The following is a 19,518-nucleotide window of genomic DNA, read 5'->3' on the forward strand; positions in this document are numbered from 1 at the left end:
CCGTCACTATGCCTGACTTTTGCTTTCTTATTATGTTCCTGCTATTAGTACTTCCTCTCTCGTGTTCGTGCTCTTTGTATTGAACTTAATGTTGTAGTTATTAGCTTTTTTGTCTAATAAACTCACTTAAAACTATGTTTCTTATTGAATGATCATTATCTGCTTGACCACATCGTTGGGACCGGCACCCTCGCGCCAAGGCGGGATCCCTAGTACTACTAGATACTGTAGCACCTTGGGGTCAACTTGAAAAGCACTGGCCTCGTCGCCTCCCACTCGTCTTGCTCCCACTTCAGGACCTACGTACACACCAAGGCCATGCACCGCTTCTCCTCCACCACGCCAATGTCGCCACCCCGCCTCCGCCTCCGCCTCCGACTCCGCGCCTGCCACTCCTCCTCCACCTCTCATCCCTCACGCATCTGGGATCCCCACGCCGCCTTCGCCACCGCCACGGAGCGTGCGCGTTCAGGCAACCTCACCCCGGAGGACGCACACCACCTGTTCGACAAATTGCTGCGGCAGGCCAATCCTGTCCAGGAGCGTCCCTTGACTAACTTTGTGGCTCCCTCGCCCGCGCGCCCTCTTCGGCCGTTTATCCCGAGGCGCCGGACGACGGGTGGCGCAGCCAAATGTCTTCACCTATGGTGTCCTGATGGACTGCTGCTGCCGCGCACGCTGCCCTGATCTGGCACTCGTCTTCTTCGGCCGTCTCCTCAAGACGGGCCTCGAGGCAGACCAAGTCGTCTTCAACACCCTCCTCAAGGGCCTTTGCCACACAAAGTGGGCGGATGAGGCTCTGGACGTGCTGCTTCAGAGGATGCCTGAGCTGGGCTGCACTCCCGATGTGGTGGCGTATAACACCGTCGTCCATGGCTTCTTTAGGGAAGGCCAAGTAGGCAAGCCGTGCGATCTGTTCCATGGAATGGCACAGCAGGCCGTTATGCCTAATGTGGTGACATATAGCTCTGTTATTGATGCGCTGTGCAAGGCTAGAGCAATGGACAAGGCAGAGGTTGAACTGCAACATTTGGCATTGTGCTGATTTCGTACAACTTTTTTAAAGAGTTAAGCGTGAAATATCTTACTCCAAAAATTTATACTGTTGAAAGCTGAGAAGTTTGGTCTTGTTGCTTAAACATCTTTCTGTTCTGTGGTTACTTTGCATTTGCAGGGTCCTATCTCACAACTGTCTGTCAGAACGGCTTACATTTCTGTGCATATTTACTACTCTGACTTGGAAGCTACAACTACAGGTACATCATCCTCTCTAAGATCCAGGATCACACGGGTATGGCTCATGCTGCCACGTTGCAACAATTCGGCCGGCTAGGAGACACTTGGCCGCAGAGCAAATGAGCTCTACTCGGTGGACTATGCAGCCTGATTTGGCACTACCATGCGTGACTCTTATGTATCATCAGTATCTGTCCCAAGTGGAAAGTTGCACAGGGAATGCTGAACGGTTATCAGCTTGTGAAATGCATCATTGTTGGAGCTGAAAAGGTGGATCCATCGACCTTCTGAGGGTTATTAACATGTTCATGATGGAGTAGACACCAAGATCCATAAGACCATAAAGATTCCTTTGAGTTGCACACATGTGTTGGCCAGTCAATTTACTCTTTGCACTAGTTTTACCCTATGAGCATTCTGCTAGCGCTTGTCTGGTTTCCTTCGTTATACATGCATGCATGCCTGTTATCCCTCGAGGTCATGTATTTGGTTGGGTAGTACGTACCCGATCTCTATGCCGCAATGGTGTCTGTTAAGATGAATGACTGTTCTATCCCAGACTTGTGTCATGGTAAATCAAGCGAATGTTCGTTCCTATGATTGTTCCTGTGTGTGCTTAGTTTTTTCTTCTTGTTGTTGAGAGCATAATCAGTCAGTGTGTTCTTGGCAGGAGTTAAATCTGTGCGATTTTCTCATAGTTATTTTTCTACTAGTATAAGTTATGGTTGCGGACTTGGAAGCAGCACTGCAGCAAGTTATTTCAGTGATTTTGTCTCCTTCATTTGCTTTCTAACACGAAGTTTATTCAGATCCGTTGGAAGCTGCATTGTGGGGGAAGTGACGGTGATGATTATTGAAGCTAACATGCCAGGTTCTGCTCATGGTACCCGGTATGATGAAAGGACACTTCTCTCCATCGAGTCGTTTTACCTTACTCGTCTCTTCTGAAGAAAGTTTGACTGCAGATTCTTGCAATGGGATGAACCCACCAACCACCATACACTCACCAAGGACGAGCAGATGGCCTGTGTCGAGCTTGAGTCATTTAGCATTTCCGTGGTTTGAGAGTTTCGATCAAGTTAGTTTTTTTTTGGCTGGACGAACGAAGGAGTATGATCTGTTATTTATGCATGCTTTTGGTTAGAAACATGTGAACAATATATGGTCTGTTAACCTTATGTTGTCAGTCAGTATATACTATATAGTACTGCTTTTATCTACCTACAGCGTTTTATTTTCGTTCGAACTGCACTGATGAAAAGCACTGGATCATAGTTGTACTACAGATGCTTGGGCTGCTCTGGCGAACATATATGGAAGGGATGATGACTGTTGCAGCTAACATGCACATGTGAATGGACTCTGAGAGGTACGCTGCTCTGACAAACATCTATCGGCCCTTCTTCCTATCAATTAGTGATGACAAATCAGTATCATTCGATTCATCATAAATTATACTCCTTCAATATGGTATATATTGGATATTGTACATGTCCATATATTCCTGCAAACTTGGTCAAAGTTTACAAAGTTAAGAGTTTGAAAAATATCTCATATGCACTATAATTTCGCAAGGAGAGATTAAATAACTACATGATTAAGAATCTCATAGAGACTTAAAGAAAACAACAATTATACAAAGATGTATTCAACGTGCTGTCGGGCCTGGATCGGCGGCCAATGTTGGTATCCTCAGCTCCGTTTCGAATGCCGTGTTACTGCTCACGTCGGTGGACTGCGCACTAGCGTACGCATTGTAATTATCGTCGCCGCTGCTGCCACCAGTGTGGAAGCTAGGAGCGCGGCCCTCCTCGAGCTCCACACACTCATGTAGCTGCGCCACCACGTCGGCCATGGTGGGTCGCTGTGCTGACCCCTGTGCGGTGCATTTGAGTGCAATCTCCGCCACCTTCCACACGCCGTTGATATCATAACCGCCCTGCATTCGCGCGTCCACCACGCCCTCCATGTTGCCGCGTGCCAGCCGCTGCCTTGCCCATTGGATGATGCTCGTGGGCTCTGGATCCGAAAGTATGGCTGGTTTGCCGGTGACCAGCTCCAGCAGCACCACTCCGAAGCTGTACACGTCGCTCTTGGTCGTTGGCTGCATCGTGGCCTGGTACTCTGGATCGACGTACCCGGGGGTAAAAGCGAGCGTGTTTGTGAAAAGATGAGTGTTGTTGTGGTAGTCAAAGGCTTTGGTCAAGCCAAAATCGGCGATCTTGGCCTCTAGCCTGGCATTCAGCAGAATGTTGGTGGCCTTGACATCCCTGTGGATGAGAGGCGGGTTGCAACCCGTGTGCAGATACTCCAAACCTACAGATGACAAGAACATCAACCTGTAATTCGAATGCCTGCTCAGTATCCATAATGTGCCTCTGTTGAATACAAAAATAGGCCATAACTAAAGAAGAGCAGCAATAAACTGCTCTGGATTTGAGCGTGCACCTTGTGCAGATTCAAGTGCGTTTTTAAGTCTCTGCCTCCATGGTAAACATCCTCCATTGTGTCCGCTTCCTATAAATACAATAACAACGTGTCTTCCGAATTAATTGAAAGTATCTCAGGTGAACCACTAGGGCAACTTGCACATTCACTATATGAGCTGAAAGCCAAATCCTTTTTGTTAGCCGTAGTTGGTATTCATACCTGCAATGTGCTCTCGCAGGGTCCCTTGAGCCATGTACTCATATACAAGTGCCATATACTCCCCATCCTTGCAGTAACCAATCATCGAGACAAGATTCTTGTGATGAATCCGGGTTAAAATCTGAGCCTGCACAAGCACATAAAATTTCACATTGAAGTCACGCATTTCTGCCAAGAGTTGAAGGCACATGCTGTTAAAGGATCTTGTCCAATGCACCTCTGCGAGGAACTCTTTGACGCCTTGATTGGAGGAGTGAGACCGCAACTTCACCGCCACTTGAGTACCATCCTCCAGGAAGCCATCATAGACATAGCCGAACCCTCCTTGGCCAAGCACCCGGTCAAAGCCATGGGTTATCCTCTCGAGTTCCTCGTATGTGAACCGGCGATTCTCAACTAGTCGCAGAGAATCATCATCGCCGCCATAGCTCGTTGACATCGCCTCTTCATTTTGTGGCTTTACCGCCCTCCTGTTTTTCATTGACCCTTCATGTATTCCTGAAATTGGTGAATTAATAGACCAAATATGGGCATTGTTGTGTGCTAGCTTGATCATGCTGAAAATGCCTCACTCTAACCTGGCTGCTGGTTTCGTCGTCTTAAGAAGAAGACTAGTAAGGCCACTGATACTATCACCATAATGACAAGTACAGGGACGGCAACATAGATTGCCAGTTTGCTCTTCCTTTTAGCAGCAAGCTGACATGAATTGCCGTCGGTGCAAAGGTTTGGATTGTTGCCATGTCTAACAAATCGAGTACTAAGTTAATTAACGAAGTCCCCGCCAAAAGTTTTTTAACGAAGAAGCTTAGTGGAATTTATCAAGTATGTATATACTATGAACACCTTAGATCCAGGGAGCCATCTTGAATTCTTTTGAGAAGTCCAGAGGGAATTGATCCATTGAGTTGGTTGCCAGACAAATCTCTAGAGGAAAACAAATTAGACACACTATATATGTATATAATAACTTGAAGAAATTCAGTCAAAGTTTGACAAGACTTTTCTGTACACTGCTTGTTGGAACTATTAATCTTGTTAGTTATTGCATATGTGTCATATATTGTGTCTGAGTCTGTAAATAAGCGTGTCTGCTAATTAGTTAGGGCTAATTGCTGCCCAACTTACATGACTGTCAATGATGGTAACTGTGAAAGGGCATCTGGAATTGAACCTGTCAAGTTATTGTTTGACAAATCCCTGCAAGATAGGGAAACAATATATTTAATTTCTTGAAGCTTCAAAGAAATCCGGAACTCCGACATATTAATTATAGGAAAGCCATAAATAATTTCTGGAAGCTTCAAAGAAGTACAGACGAGATTAGGCCAAAGAAATCCAGAACTCTGACATACAAGTATTGGAGAGCCTTTAGATGCGCGAAAGATGATGATATATCACTGTTTAGACCACTGGAGGATAGGTTTCTACAAAAAGCACATAATAAAAGGATCAGCTTAATTTTCCATAGCTGTATATATACAGAAGGTAATTTTTTCATCTACTCTGACAACACTCATGTTTGCCCATTTTTTTTTCAAAACAGATAACTTTGTTATTGGTCTCAGGTAAAGTGTTATCACCTTAATCATCCCATCACAAAATAATCAGAAAAACCATCATGTTTTTTTTTCAATTGAAAGCTTCAAAATCAGAAATAGAATAAAAGATAGAAAATTCAAGAGCGAACATTACATGATATGCATGTATGTGTGGAAAACTTACTAAAAATGTGAGAATTGATGAACAAAATTATATAAAAAATGAAACAAAATTGCAAATATATAAATATTATGAAGAACAAGCTAATTATAGGAAAGCCATAAATACTTTAAAAACAATACAAAAGTGTATGTTTATAATTTATTTCTGACTTCTCTTGAATTCCTCAAACTAGGGAATAATGATCTTGATTTCCCCCTTTCTCATGTAAAACATTACATGATTTCCAATATTTGAATATATATATATATGAATTACTTACATGCTTGTGATTCTTGGAGGGTTGGCAGCGGCATAGCTGCAGTTCAACCCATCCCATGCCATAGTCCTGGGAAAGCATGGGTCACCCATCCAGTTCTTTCGTACCCCGTACTTGGCCTTAATCGCCATGGCGGCAGGTGCTGAGCTCATGCATCCATGCGTTCATCCATATCAGAGTCCTAGTAGCACATAGTGGATTGATGGATAGATCATAGATCAGATGAATTACCGTCCTGGGAGTCAGTGCCAAGGTTGGTGGTGGGTATGACATAGTACACCTCGACGGCGTTCAGAATGGGCGGCAGTGTCGAGTTTGCGGTGGCATTGATGGAGAAGTTGTAGCCGCTATGCCGGCTGGGCTTGGTATCATAAATCGCGTTGCTGATGAGGTGCTCCGGCGTGAAGCCCGTCGGGTACGCGAGCTCATCATTCAGGTTGATGTAGAACTGGCGCAGCTCGCCGTTGCTGGCGTTGAGGAGCTGCAGCTCAGCGAAGTGCAGGATGGCGATGTACCCCGGCCGGGACGGGTCGTCGTCTCGGGGCTCCGCGTCTAGGGACTCCCAGCCGAACCAGATGTTCTCGGAGGCGTTCCGCGTCACAATCGCCGTCTGCATCACCTTCCATGGCACCTCGAAGAGGTCGTCGCCAACGCCGTACACTCTCTCGGTCGTCGAGATCTCCGCCCAAATCGTGGCGTCGAACCACGGGTACCATAGCCGGTCGTGTGGATCATCGGGGTACCTTATGGTGCCCGTTTTGTTTACCGGGGCGGCGTTGAACCTGGCCAGCATGACCAGCCCCTGCTCCGCCGTCGCCTGTGGGTAGAATGTCCTCTTCAGCGGTCTCAGGTCCAGGCTGGAGATGAAGGGTGTTCCGCCGCCGGTGTTCACGAGGCACACCTGCAGCAGGTCGTCCGGCACGACGACGATGGCTTCCACCACTGCCGTGTTTCCCTGGTCTGCCCCCCACGTTGAAATGTTCACCGTCTTCCAGAAGTTGACGCCGATGTGGAGGTCAAACGACGCGGGCGGCCTGTTGAGGCCGTCGTAGTTTCCATACAGGAAGCTGGCGCGGATCAGGTACTTGAGGCCGGACACCAGGGACCGGAGCGTGTAGCAGTTGCGCACGCCATCAGGGAAGCTCCGTAGGTTGTGGCCGCGCCTGGAGAACCCGAGGTACTCTGCCGAGATGTTGTAGTTCGTGCCAGCATCGGTGAAGCCGGAGTCCGAGACGTATGCCAGTGTCGTCGTGTCGTCCACGTAGCTCGCCTCCTCGGCTAGCCCGCAGTCTATGCTGATGAAACCTACCCGCCGCGCAGATATTTATGTGCTAGCTGAGAGTCTGAGACGAGAAAGAGACAGAGAGAGAGATACGATGTAAGATACCTCTGCTGTCAGGCTGGGCGAGAGGTTGGAGTACGCCGGCGGCAAGGAAGAGAAGCAGCAGCCACCGGCGGGGTGCCATTGTTCTCCTCGTGCGTGCTGATTGCTTCACATGCATACAAACAGCTAATGGTGCAACATCATCATCGTTATTCAGAATATATGTAGCCTAACATTAATATATACTAATGTTAATTTGACTCTACGAGTCAGTTACATCCACTGATCATCATCAGGTTGACATCAATGTTTATCCAAGTCATCACGCACCTAATACACAACTTGCTTTATGACATACGTCCAATGTAGGACTTACGGAATTTTACACAGTTTGCCAATTGTCAATCACTCCATAGTTTTGTAAAAATTAGGGAGATTTGACGTGGTACTATTTTGTATGGTAAATATAATATGAAAAGCCAACATAAGTTGTACATTAATTGTTATAGTGTTTCTCGGCACAGATTTACACACATGAGTTAAAGTATTTTAAAAGAGAATTGTTGTTAAAGGTACGTTTGAATACTGAACTTGGTTCTCTTGTCCGCACCAATATTTCTAACCGAATATGATGATATGATGCATCGCATATGACAGAAAATGACATGGGAGAAGAGTGGTAAAATTTTTTGTACCTTCTACTAGAAAGTCTTCCCGTTTTAACCAGTCAACCTACCCTAACCATTGCCCATAAATAAAGTTAAACAATACCAACTTGTTCATGTTGCCAACAAAATAATCGCGGGGAAGATCATATCTACCGTGTAGCTTAGCTGCTTGTTGTTTGTCTCTTGCCGTGTTTGGTAAGCTAGCTTATTACTTGAGGCCGGTCATTGTAGCTTGCAATTCAACACGCATTATACCTGTAAATCAGTAATTAATTGACAGTTAATATAAATTAGCAGCTACATATGACAGCATCATCGGTGTCATGTTATGTAATGTGAACTTATCTATACATGATTTACATATATGTCCACAAGTTGTTACAAAAAAAAAATTATATGTCGACAACAAATGGTTTGTAGATGGTCGTGGTGCGTTAGGCATGGGATAACTGTTCTTGACTTTTTTGGACTCCAATTGGCAAAATGAAGTGAAGAGTGGTTAAGACTTTGATTTGTCACGAGCAAAGGAACTAATAATAACTAGGATTGCCATCTTTTGCAGGGAAGTTAAGATCGGCTTCAAGAGGACCAAGTACTGGTCAAATGCAATTGTCGAAAAAAAGTACCGCTCAACTGCACTTTTTATGCACTAGTTAGGGTGTGTTGCTATGGAAAAATATTATGATTAGAGATTTTATTCGGCTGAGCACATATGCCCGTGACCGCGAGATGAAGAGGGGAAAGAAATGTGCAACACAGGCGCCGATTTAATAATAAATATGATGATATGATGCATGGCATATGACAGAAAATGACATGGGAGAAGAGTGGTACAAAAATATGTACCTTCTACTAGAAAGTCTTCCTGCTTTAACCAGTCAAGGTACCCAAACCATTGTCCATAAAGTTAAACAATACCAACTTGTTCATGTTGCCAACAAAATAATGCTGGGAAGATCACATCTACTGTCTACCTTAGCTGCTTGTTGTTTGTCTCTTGCCGTGTCTGGTAAGCTAGCTTATTACATGAGGCCGGTCATTGTAGCTTGCAATTCAAAACGCATTATACTTGTATAAATCAGTAACTAATTGACAGTTGATATTAATTATTCCCTCCGTCTCATAATATTAGAGCGTTTTTACACTTATATTATGTGACGGAGGGAGTAGCAGCCAAATAGAACGGCATGATCTATGTGAAGTTACGTAATATGAACTTATCCATACATGATTTACATATATGTCGACAGGAAGTTCAAAAAATTTATATATGTCGACAGCAAATGGTACTGATGGTCATGGTGCGCTTGGCGTGGGATAGCTGTTCTTGACTTCTTTGCACTCCAATTGGCAAAATTAAGTGAAGAGTGGTTAAGACTTTGATTTATCATGAGCAAAGGAACCGGTAATAATTAGGATTGCCATCTTTTGCAGGGAAATTAAGATCGACTTCACGAGGACCAAGTACTGGTCATCAACTGCACTTTTATGCTCACTAGTTAGGAATCGTGTGTTGCTATGGAAAAATATATATTTCTTTAGAGATTTTGTTGGGCTGAGCACCGCATGCGCGTGCCCCTGATATGAAGGGGGGAAGGTGATGTTTAACACCTGCAAGGATTTGATAGTAAAGATTACTGCTTCTTCTGCAGTCCTACTAGCTCATAGTAAAGATTACTCACTCATAGATGTGCGTCACAATGAAACAATAGACGTTTTTATTTGGCATTATGATCAGGTCTTCCTTCTAGTGACCAGATCAAGAAACATCATGGCCCCTCCATGGCCCATGTACATTGTGTGCTGAACATGAGGATGCCTCGCATATCTTCTTCGAGTGCACTCGCACGTTTCTTGTGGGGATCCCTCCATCTTGGTGTTATGCAACGCGCTCGTAGGTTAGTTTGGTCCTGTTTCGCTGCGCTGGCATGTTGGGAACAAACTTACTATCGAATGACTTACCGTGTTCTGTAACCGCTAGAGTGATATTCTAAGTGCGTGCGTCAGTCACTGAAAGCGTTTGGTGGCCGTGTGGGGCTTTATTTCTAATGCCGAGTAGGCGCCTTCTTCTAAAGTAAAACAAAGATGGTGATACACTCATTCATCCGTCGTGTGAAAGTAGAAATATGGAACGAAGGGTGCTCCCTTGGGAAACAATGCACTACCCATCAGAAAGATCGATAAAGGAAAACAATGCAGTATTCCTAGACAAGGTGACAGTATATGATCTCACCGAGACGAGATCAACCATGCAAGACACGGTTGGTTACGTCAGGTTAAGACTTTGAGGTGTACGCACAGATAATTAAGAGCAACTTGTCTCGGTTGCTTGCAAGATAATGCATGTCAGTCGGCATCCTCGGTGTTTTCTGTTCTTTTCTTTTCCGGCGGACTGAGAGTAGAAGGAGAATGGATAATTGTCGGGAGTTGCTGTTCCGCGCATAGCTCGATAGAAGCAAACGCGCAGCTCGCACGTATTGGGCCGGCCCAGTTAGTGACCAGGCTTATTTTCTGGACAACATTTAGCCTGGTAAATTTATTGGAAAATATTCTATTATAATGTATTTTGTAAAAATATTTAAAAATTGCTCCTGAAATAATAATATTTTGTAAATTTGGTCTTGTTGCTTAAACATCTTTCTATACTGTGGTTACTTTGCATTTGCAGGGTCCTATCTCACAACTGTCTGTCAGAACCGCTTACATTTCTGTGCATATTTACTACTCTGACTTGGAAGCTGCAACTACAGGTACATCATCCTCTCTAAGATCCAGGATCACACGGGTATGGCTCATGCTGCCACGTTGCAACAAGGCGGCTAGGAGATGCTTGGCCGCACAGCAAATGAGCTCTACTCGGTGGACTATGCAGCATGATTTGGCAGTACCATGCGTGACACCATGTATCATCAGTATCCGTCCCAAGTGGAAAGTCGCAAAGGGAATGCTGAACGGTAATCAGCTTGTGAAATGCATCATTGTTGGAGCTGAAAAGGTGGATTCACAGACCTTCTGAGGGTTATTAACATGTTCATGATGGAGTAGACACTAGATCCATAAGACCATAAAGCTTTGAGTTGCACACATGTGTTGGCTACTCAATTTACTCTCTGCACTAGTTTTACCCTATGAGCATTCTTCTAGGGCTTGTCTGGTTTCCTTCGTTATACATGCATGCATGCCTGTTATCCCTCGAGGTCATGTATTTGGTTGGGTAGTCCGTACCCGATCTCTATGCCGCAATGGTGTCTGTTAAGATGAATGACTGTTCTATCCCAGACTTGTATCATGGTAAATCAAGCGCCACGTCAATCCCATGATTGTTCCTGTGTGTTCTTAGTTTTTTCTTGTTGTTGTTGAGAGCATAATCAGTCAGAGTGTTCTTGCCAGGACTTAATTGCTGAGTTGGAAGCAGCACTGCAGCAAGTTATTTCAGTGATTTTGTCTGCTTCATTTGCTTTCTAACATACAATTTCTTTTCAGATCCATTGGATGCTGCATCTTGGGAGAAGTGACGGTGATGACTGTTGAAGCTAACGTGCCAGGTTCTGCTCATGGTACCCGGTATGATGAAACTACGCTCCTCTCCATCGAGTCGTTTTACCTTACTCATCTCTTTTCAAGAAAGTTTGACTGAAGATTCTTGCAATGTGATGAACCATCAACCACGATACACTCACCAAGGACGAGCAGATGGCCTGTGTCGAGGTTGAGGAGTTTAGCATTTCCGTGGTCTGACAGTTCCAATCAAGTTAGTTTTCTTTTGGCTGGACGAACGAAGGAATATGATGTGTTATTTATGCATGCTTTTGGCTAGAAACATGTGAACAATATATGGTCTGTTAACCTTATGCTGTCAGGCAGTATATACTATATAGTACTGCCTTTATCTACCTACAGCGTTTTATTTTCTTTTGAACTGCACTGATGAAAAAAACTGGATCGTAGTTGTACTACAGACGCTTAGGCTGCTCTGGCGAACATATATGGAAGGCATGATGCTTGTTGCAGCTAACATGCACATGTGAATGGACTCTGAGAGGTACGCTGCTCTGACTTACATCTATCGGCCCTTCTTTCTATTAATTAGTGATGACAAATCAGTATCATTCGATTCATCATAAATTACACTCCTTCTATATGGTATATATTCGATATTCTACATGTCCATATATTCATGTAAACTTGATCAAAGTTTACAAAGTTAAGAGTTTGAAAAATATCTCATATGCACTATAATATGGAAACGAGAGAGAAATAACTACATGATTAAGAATCTCACAAAGACTTCAAGAAAACAACAATTATACAAAGAGGTAGTCAACGTGCTGTCGGGCCTGGATCGGCGGCCAATGTTGGTATCCTCAGCTCCGTTTCGAATGCAGTGTTATTGCTCACGTCGGTGGACTGCGCACTAGTGTAAGCATTGTAATTATCATCGCCACTGCTGCCACCGGTGTGGAAGCTAGGAGCGCGGCCCTCCTCGAGCTCCACACACTCCTGTAGCTGCGCCACCACGTCAGCCATGGTGGGCCGCTGTGCTGACCCCTGTGCGGTGCATTTGAGTGCAATCTCCGCCACCTTCCACACGCCATTGATATCATAACCACCCTGCATTCGCGCGTCCACCACACCCTCCATGTTGCCGCGCGCCAGCCGCTGCCTTGCCCATTGGACGATGCTTGTGGGCTCTGGGTCCGAAAGAATGGCTGGTTTCCCGGTGACCAGCTCCAGCAGCACCACTCCCAAGCTATACACGTCACTCTTGGTCGTTGGCTGCATCGTGGCCTGGTACTCCGGATCAACGTACCCGGGGGTAAAAGCGAGCGTGTTCGTGAAAAGATGGGTGTTGTTGTGGTAGTCAAAGGCTTTCGTCAAGCCAAAATCGGCGATCTTGGCCTCTAGCCTGGCATTCAGCAGAATGTTGGTGGCCTTGACATCCCTGTGGATGAGAGGCGGGTTGCAACCCGTATGCAGATACTCCAACCCTACACATGGCAAGAACATCAACCTGTAAGTCAAATGCACGCCCAATAGCAATAATGTGCCTCGGGTGAATACAAAATTAGGCCATAACTATTGAAGAGCATCAATAAGCTGCTCTGGATTTGAGTGTGCACCTTGTGCAGATTCAAGTGCGTTTTTGAGTCTCTGCCTCCACGGTAAACATCCTCCATTGCGTCCACTTGCTACAAATACAATAACAACATGTTTGTCCTAATTAATAGAAAGTACCTCAGGTGAACCACTAGGGCGACTTGCGCATTCACTATATGAGTTGAAAGCCAACTCCTTTTTGTTAGCCGTAGTTAGTATTCATACCTGCAATGTGCTCTCGCAGGGTCCCTTGTGCCATGTACTCGTACACAAGTGCCATATACTCCCGATCCTTGCAGTAACCAATCATCGAGACAAGATTCTTGTGATGAATCCGGGTTAAAATCTGGGCCTGCACAAGCACATCAAAATTTCACATCAAAATCACGCATTTCTGCCAATAGTTGACGGCGCATGCTGTTAAAGATCTGGTCCATCGCACCTCTGCGAGGAACTCCTTGACGCCTTGATTGGAGGAATGAGACCGCAACTTCACCGCCACTTGAGTACCATCTTCCAGGAAGCCATCATAGACACGGCCGAACCCTCCTTCGCCAAGCACCCGGTCAAAGCCATTGGTTATCCTCTCGAGTTCCTTGTACGTGAACCGGCGATTCTCAACTAGTCGCAGAGAATCATCATCGCCGCCATAGCTCGTCGACATCGCCTCTTCATTTTGTGGCTTTACCGCTGTCCTGTTTTTCATTGATCCTTCATGTATACACAGGAAATTGATGAATTAATAGACCAAATATTGGCATTGTTGTGTGCTAGCTCGAACATGCCGAAAAGGCCTCACTCTAACCTTGCTGCTGGTTTCGCCGTCTTAGGAAGAACAAGACTAGTAGGGACACTGATACTATCAGCACGATGACAAGTATAGGGACGGAAACATAGATGGCCAGTTTGCTCTTCCTTTTAGCAGCAAGCTGACATGAATTGCGGTCGGTGCAAAGATTTGGATTGTTGCCATGTCTAATAAGTCGAGGACCAAGTTAATTAATGAAGTCCCCGCCAAAAAATTTAACGAAGAAGCTTAGTGGAATTTATCAAGTATGTATATACTATGAACACCTTAGAACCAGGAAGCCATCTTGAATTCTTTTGAGAAGTCCAGAGGGTATAGAACCACTGAGTTGGTTGCCAGACAAATCTCTAGAAGAAAACAAATTAGACACACTATATACACGTACATAATAACTCAAAGCAATTCGGTCCAAGTTTGACAAGACTTTTCTATATACTGCTTGTTGGAACTATTAATCTTGTTAATTATTGCATATGTGTCATATATTGTGCCCAAGTTTGTAAATAAGTGTGGTTGCTAATTAGTTAGGGCTAATTGTTACCCAACTTACATGACTGTCAATGATGGTAACTGTGAAAGGGCATCTGGAATTGAACCTGTCAAGTTATTGTTTGACAAATCCCTGCAAGATAGGGAAACAATATATTTAATTTCTTGAAGCTTGTGTTGCTGAGAAGTACAAACGAGATTAGGCCAAATAAATCCAGAACTCAGAACGTACAAGTATTGGAGAGCCTTTAGATGCGCGAAAGATGATGATATATCACTATTTAGACCACTGAAGGACAGGTTTCTACAAAAAGCACATACATAAAAGGATCAGCTTCATTTTCCATGGTTGTATACATAAGGCAATTTTTTGATCTCTCTGACCACACTCATCTTTGATCCTATTTTTTTGTCAAAATAGATAATTTTTGTTATTGGTCTCAGGATCTCAGCCAAAATGTTATGACCTGAAACATCCCATCACAAAATAATGAGAAAACTAGAGGAAAACATATTTCAATTGAAAGCTTCAAATGTGAATACAATATATACAATTCAAGGGTGAACATAAAAAAATGTATATGTTGAAAGCTTACTAAAAATGTGAGAATTGAGGAACTAAAATTATATAAATACGAAATAAAATTACAAAAAAAAACATATTATGAAGAACAAGACAATGTTAGGAAACCCATGAATACTTTTAAAAAAATCATAAAAATCACAAAAGGTGTATTATTTGTTTATAATTTATGTCTGACTTTTCTTGAATTCCCCATACTAGGGAATGCCATCTTGATTTCCCCTTTTCTCATTTGTAACATTACATGATTTCCAATATTTGAAAATATATACAAATAACTTACATGCTTGTGATCCCTGGAGGGTTGGCAGCGGCATAGCTGCAGTTCAACCCATCCCATGCCATAGTCTTGGGAAAGCATGGGTCACCCATCCAGTTCTTCTGCACCCCGTACTTGGCCTTGATCGCCATGACGGCGGTTGCTACACGCATGCTTGCAGTAGTTAATCACATCGCACCAACCATTTCAGTAGCACAAGGTAGATAGATAGATAGATATACATACATACTCATAAATAGATGTCAAGATGTGCTTAATTATATGTCAATATGTGCTTAATTAAATTGATTACCATCCTGGGATTCTGTTCCAATGTTGGTGGTGGTGATGATGGAGAACAACTCGTAGGCGCTGATGATGGGCGGCAGCGTGGAATTGGCTGTGGCCTTGATGGTGACGATGTAGCTGCTGTGGCTCGGGTTGGTGAATTTATTGTAGACATAGGCTCTGCGGAGATAGCCTGGCGGCGTGTAGCCCGGGACCCAGCTTTCGTCGTGGTTGACACTGATGTTGAACTGGCGCAAGGCATCCCCGCCGAGGAGCTCCAGTTCGACCAAGTGCAAGACGGCGAGGTACCCCGGCCCCGGCGACGCATTGTTGAGCTCGGGCGCCACCTCCCAGCCGAACCTGATGCTACCGGAGGCGTTCAGCGGCTTGATCGCCGTCTGCAGCACCGCCATGGGCGCCTCAAACTCGTCCCCATCGACGTCGTCCACCCTCTCGGTCGTCGTCATCTCCGCCCACATCGTGGCGTCCGACCTAGGGTACCATAGCCTGTCATATGGATCATCGGGGAACCTGATGATAGTTCCGTTTATCGCGGCGAAGTTCCGCCTGCGCAGCAGGAACAGCCCCAGCTCTGCTGTTGCCTGTGGGTAGAGCGACATCTTCAGCGGCCTCAGCTCCAGCCCGGAGATGAAGGGCGTCCCGCCGCCGGTGTTCACCAGGCACACCTGCACCAAGTTGTGCGGCACGACTACGATCGCCTCCACCGTCACCCTGTTGTCCTGGTCCAACCCCCACAACGAAATGTTCACCGCCGTCCAGAAGTTGACGCCGATGTAGAGGTCGAACGACGCTGGTCGCTTGTTAAGGCCGTCGTAGTTGCCATAGAGAAACGTGGCACGGAAGAGGTACTTGAGGCCCGACACCAGGGATCCTAACGTGTAGCAGTTGCGAACGCCATCAGGGAAACTCCGCAGGCTGCGGACGTTCCTGGACCGCCATGGCAGGAAGTTCTCAGCCGAGAGGTTGTAAGGCGTGCCGGTGTCGGTGAAGCCAGCGTCTGAGACGTACACCAGCTTTGTCTCGTCGTCGATGTAGCTCTCCTCTCCCTGTAGCCCACAGTCTATGTTGATGAAACCTGCACAATGAATATGCAATGTTGATGAGGCAGCATGATTGAGAGAGAGAAGCCAATAACAGAAGAGAGAGATACCTCTGCTGTCAAGCTGTGCGCGACCATGGAGTATGTTGCCGGCGAGGCAGAGAATCAGCAGCCACCACCGGGGCGCCATTGTTCTACTGGCGCATTGATTGCATGCAAGCTGCTAACGAAGAAGCGTAATGGTACTATATAGAACATAGCTAAGGAAACTACATGCCTACTAAGCAAAAATGGTACACCTATGTAATGTGTTTACGTTCTGTACGTAAACTTCCTTTCTAACTAATAAAATCACCCCTCTGAATTCTCATGTGGGCCTGCGTCCCACTTATCACCGGTTAAAACGGGCGGTTGTATGCACCTTCGGGTAGAGACACTGTTCATGGCCTTAGCTCCTATTATCTTTGATCATGTGGTTGTAAACGCAACACAATAACACCCCCTCCGGCTTCTTCTCCCCTGCACATCTTTGCCTACTTCTTTGTCGTCCTCCCACCCTTCTCTTCTCCATTCGCTCCTCCCATCCCCTTTGTTGCCCTAGAACCGCAACATCTCCTATTTTGGTGTTTCTTCACTATGACCTCCAATGCCGCTGGTGCAAATGAGCACATAGTTACCCGTGCGATGTTCATGAGCCCCTAAAGATGATGGCGGCAACTATGGTTGAGGATAGCCACCCCTATTTCCATTGCCCCCACCCAATGTAGTTGGCGCTTCTCCTAATGACGACCATCCCCCCGAAGGACACCACTAGAATGGCTGCACGCTAAGGCAAAGGCAAAACCATTCAATCCACAATTATCTCCTAATACATAAAAGTTAATTAGGTCTGGTTCCATCTAATGAGCGCGGAAGAATAACATTAATGTTTATCCATGTTGTCACACACCTATTACACAACTTGCATGGTGACATACGTCCAACATAAGGCCTACGGAATTTTACACATTCGCCACTAGTCAACTCCATTCTTTTTAAAGCCATCGACACTATACTATTTGGTATTGTAAATACTCTATAAGTGAAGCAATCCCCATTATATAAAAGTCAGGAGAACATATAGATTGTTGCAATATTGTCTGATGCTAATTTACTCACATGACTTAAAGTATTTTAATGGAGATTTGTTGTTAAAGTACGTTTGGAAACTTCGGTTCTCCTGCCCTTGCCAGTATTTTCACCAAATAAGAGGATATGATGCATGATACTATATGACAGAAAGTAACACAGGACAAGACAAAGGGTGGTACACAAACTGGTCCTTGTACTAGAAAGTCTTCCTGTTTCAACTAGTCAACTACTCCAACCATTTTCCATAAATTAACCAATACATAGTTGTCCCAGTTGCCAACAAAATAGCGCAAAGAAGATCACATCTACTATCTAGCGTGCATAGAGTAATATTGTTTGTTCACTTGTCATGTTTGGTAAGCTAGCTTATTACTCGAGGCCGGTCATTGTAGCTTCAAACTCGCATACGTTATATATGTAAATCGGTAACTAATTCTCAGTTGATATTAATAGCAGTTAGCCAAGATGTCATGATCCATGTTACGCCACTTATAACATCAGGCAACTTATTCACACCTGATTTATATATTATGTCAACAGCAAATGGTACACCAATGGTCGTGGTGCATTAGGTATGGGATTACTATTCTTAACTTCTTTGGGCTCCAATTGACCAAATTAATTAAGTGAAGAGTGGTTAAAACGTTTTTTAGTGGTTAAAGAGTTTAATGTGGCACGAGCAATGGACAAGGGAAATAATTACGATTGACATCTTTTGCCAGGAAATTAAGATCGACTACATGATGACCAACACTAGTAGAAAACGGGGCAAACGTCACAGGGCAGTTTTCACATTAGCCCCGGTTCAGTCATGAACCGGGACTAATGTGAGCATTGGACCCGGTACGTGAGCCCAGGGGGCCGTCCGGGGCCTCGTGGGCATTGGTCCCGGTTCGTATGGACCCTTTGGTCCCGGTTGGTGATACAAACTGGGACCAATGGGCCACGCTCCTGACCCACCACCCTTTAGTCCCGGTTCATACCACAAACCGAGACTAAAGGGCGCGGCCAGTGTTTAGTCCCACCTCGCCAACCGAAGGGGGCTCACACCAGTTTATAAGCCCGTCCCTCTCTGCCTTTTAAAGTGAAAATAGATGCCCTTATACAGGAAATTTGACCTAAATTCATAGTAAATTTCATAGAAATTTATTATGAATTTAGGTTGAATTTTCTCTATAAGCGCATCTATTTTCATTTTTTTATATTTATAAAATAAATAAATCTTAATAAGATAAATAAAACTAAATAAACCTTAATAAAATAAAATAAAATAAACTATAGTAACTACAATAAATAAACCTTAATAAATTAAGTAAAAATAGCAGCAGTAAAATAAATAAAAATAGCAGCAGTAAAATAAATAAAAATAAAATGCGTCTGGAAGAGATTGTCCGTTTTGTACACGAAGTGCATCCAGTTTATGCCGTAACCCTCTCAACTTTCTTGCACATGCTATGTGGATGAAATGATGATATCATGCCAAACTTTTAACCTTTTCAGAGTTTATTTGAAATGCTTTTCAATTTTAGGGTCTTATAGCTCAAAATAATTAGTAAATGCATGAAAAATAACAAATGAAGTCAGAAAGGATTGACAAATGATGATGTGGCTTTGAATGGTGCATTTTGAACACACAAAAAGTCAGGAGTTCAAATAAGTTTTAAAAAATGAAATCTCTTTGTAACAGACGAGTTTCCGGATGAAATCCTGATACTTTGAAAGAGATTGTCCGTTTTGTACACGAAGTGCATCCAGTTTATGCCGTAATCCTCTCAACTTTCTTGCACATGCTATGTGGATGAAATGATGATATCATGCCAACTTTCAACCTTTTCAGAGTTCATTTGAAATGCTTTTCAATTTTAGGGTCTTATAGCTGAAAATAACTAGTAAATACATGAAAAATAACAAATGAAGTCAGAAAGGATTGAAAAATGATGATGTG

The 19,518-nt window shown here is 44.3% G+C and overlaps 2 protein-coding genes and 1 long non-coding RNA gene across 3 annotated transcripts; 1 reads left to right on the top strand and 2 right to left on the bottom strand.

Annotated features, from left to right (window-relative positions):
• The first annotated feature begins 272 nt into the window (after positions 1–272).
• Positions 273–2,456, top strand: LOC123162971 (uncharacterized). The gene is made up of 4 exons (XR_006481614.1): positions 273–1,067; positions 1,175–1,256; positions 2,046–2,126; positions 2,202–2,456. It is a non-coding gene; the product is annotated as an uncharacterized lncRNA (long non-coding RNA).
• A 428-nt stretch (positions 2,457–2,884) lies between these two features.
• On the bottom strand, positions 2,885–7,332 carry LOC123162979 (probable LRR receptor-like serine/threonine-protein kinase At1g51880). The gene is made up of 11 exons (XM_044580740.1): positions 7,254–7,332; positions 6,098–7,171; positions 5,870–6,008; positions 5,241–5,312; positions 5,014–5,085; positions 4,732–4,812; positions 4,464–4,630; positions 4,103–4,371; positions 3,886–4,012; positions 3,685–3,753; positions 2,885–3,552 (listed from the first exon to the last, which is right to left on the bottom strand). Exons 1-11 carry the CDS (start codon positions 7,330–7,332, stop codon positions 2,885–2,887), a joined length of 2,817 nt encoding a protein of 938 aa, XP_044436675.1.
• Positions 7,333–12,178: 4,846 nt separating this feature from the next.
• LOC123162990 (probable LRR receptor-like serine/threonine-protein kinase At1g51820) lies at positions 12,179–16,632 on the bottom strand. Its single transcript, XM_044580746.1, has 11 exons — positions 16,554–16,632; positions 15,408–16,478; positions 15,119–15,257; positions 14,485–14,556; positions 14,314–14,385; positions 14,030–14,110; positions 13,761–13,930; positions 13,398–13,666; positions 13,181–13,307; positions 12,979–13,047; positions 12,179–12,846 (listed from the first exon to the last, which is right to left on the bottom strand). Exons 1-11 carry the CDS (start codon positions 16,630–16,632, stop codon positions 12,179–12,181), a joined length of 2,817 nt encoding a protein of 938 aa, XP_044436681.1.
• Positions 16,633–19,518: the final 2,886 nt, after the last annotated feature.

Source organism: Triticum aestivum, chromosome 1D (genome assembly GCF_018294505.1).
Source record: "Triticum aestivum cultivar Chinese Spring chromosome 1D, IWGSC CS RefSeq v2.1, whole genome shotgun sequence".
Taxonomy (NCBI): domain Eukaryota; kingdom Viridiplantae; phylum Streptophyta; class Magnoliopsida; order Poales; family Poaceae; genus Triticum; species Triticum aestivum.

What these genes read in the sequence shown, in the direction of transcription:
- LOC123162979 (XM_044580740.1), bottom strand. Translation starts at nt 7,332, where the DNA reads ATGGCACCCCGCCGGTGGCTGCTGCTTCTCTTCCTTGCCGCCGGCGTA. An exon ending in CCTGCGAGAGCACATTGCAG is followed by an intron (nt 3,754 to 3,885) that starts GTATGAATACCA and finishes TTGTATTTATAG; the next exon opens with GAAGCGGACACAATGGAGGA. An exon ending in CGCACTTGAATCTGCACAAG is followed by an intron (nt 3,553 to 3,684) that starts GTGCACGCTCAA and finishes TGTCATCTGTAG; the next exon opens with GTTTGGAGTATCTGCACACG.
- LOC123162990 (XM_044580746.1), bottom strand. Translation starts at nt 16,632, where the DNA reads ATGGCGCCCCGGTGGTGGCTGCTGATTCTCTGCCTCGCCGGCAACATA. An exon ending in CCTCCAGGGATCACAAGCAT is followed by an intron (nt 14,557 to 15,118) that starts GTAAGTTATTTG and finishes TGCTTTTTGTAG; the next exon opens with AAACCTGTCCTTCAGTGGTC. An exon ending in TCAAGGAGTTCCTCGCAGAG is followed by an intron (nt 13,308 to 13,397) that starts GTGCGATGGACC and finishes GTGCTTGTGCAG; the next exon opens with GCCCAGATTTTAACCCGGAT.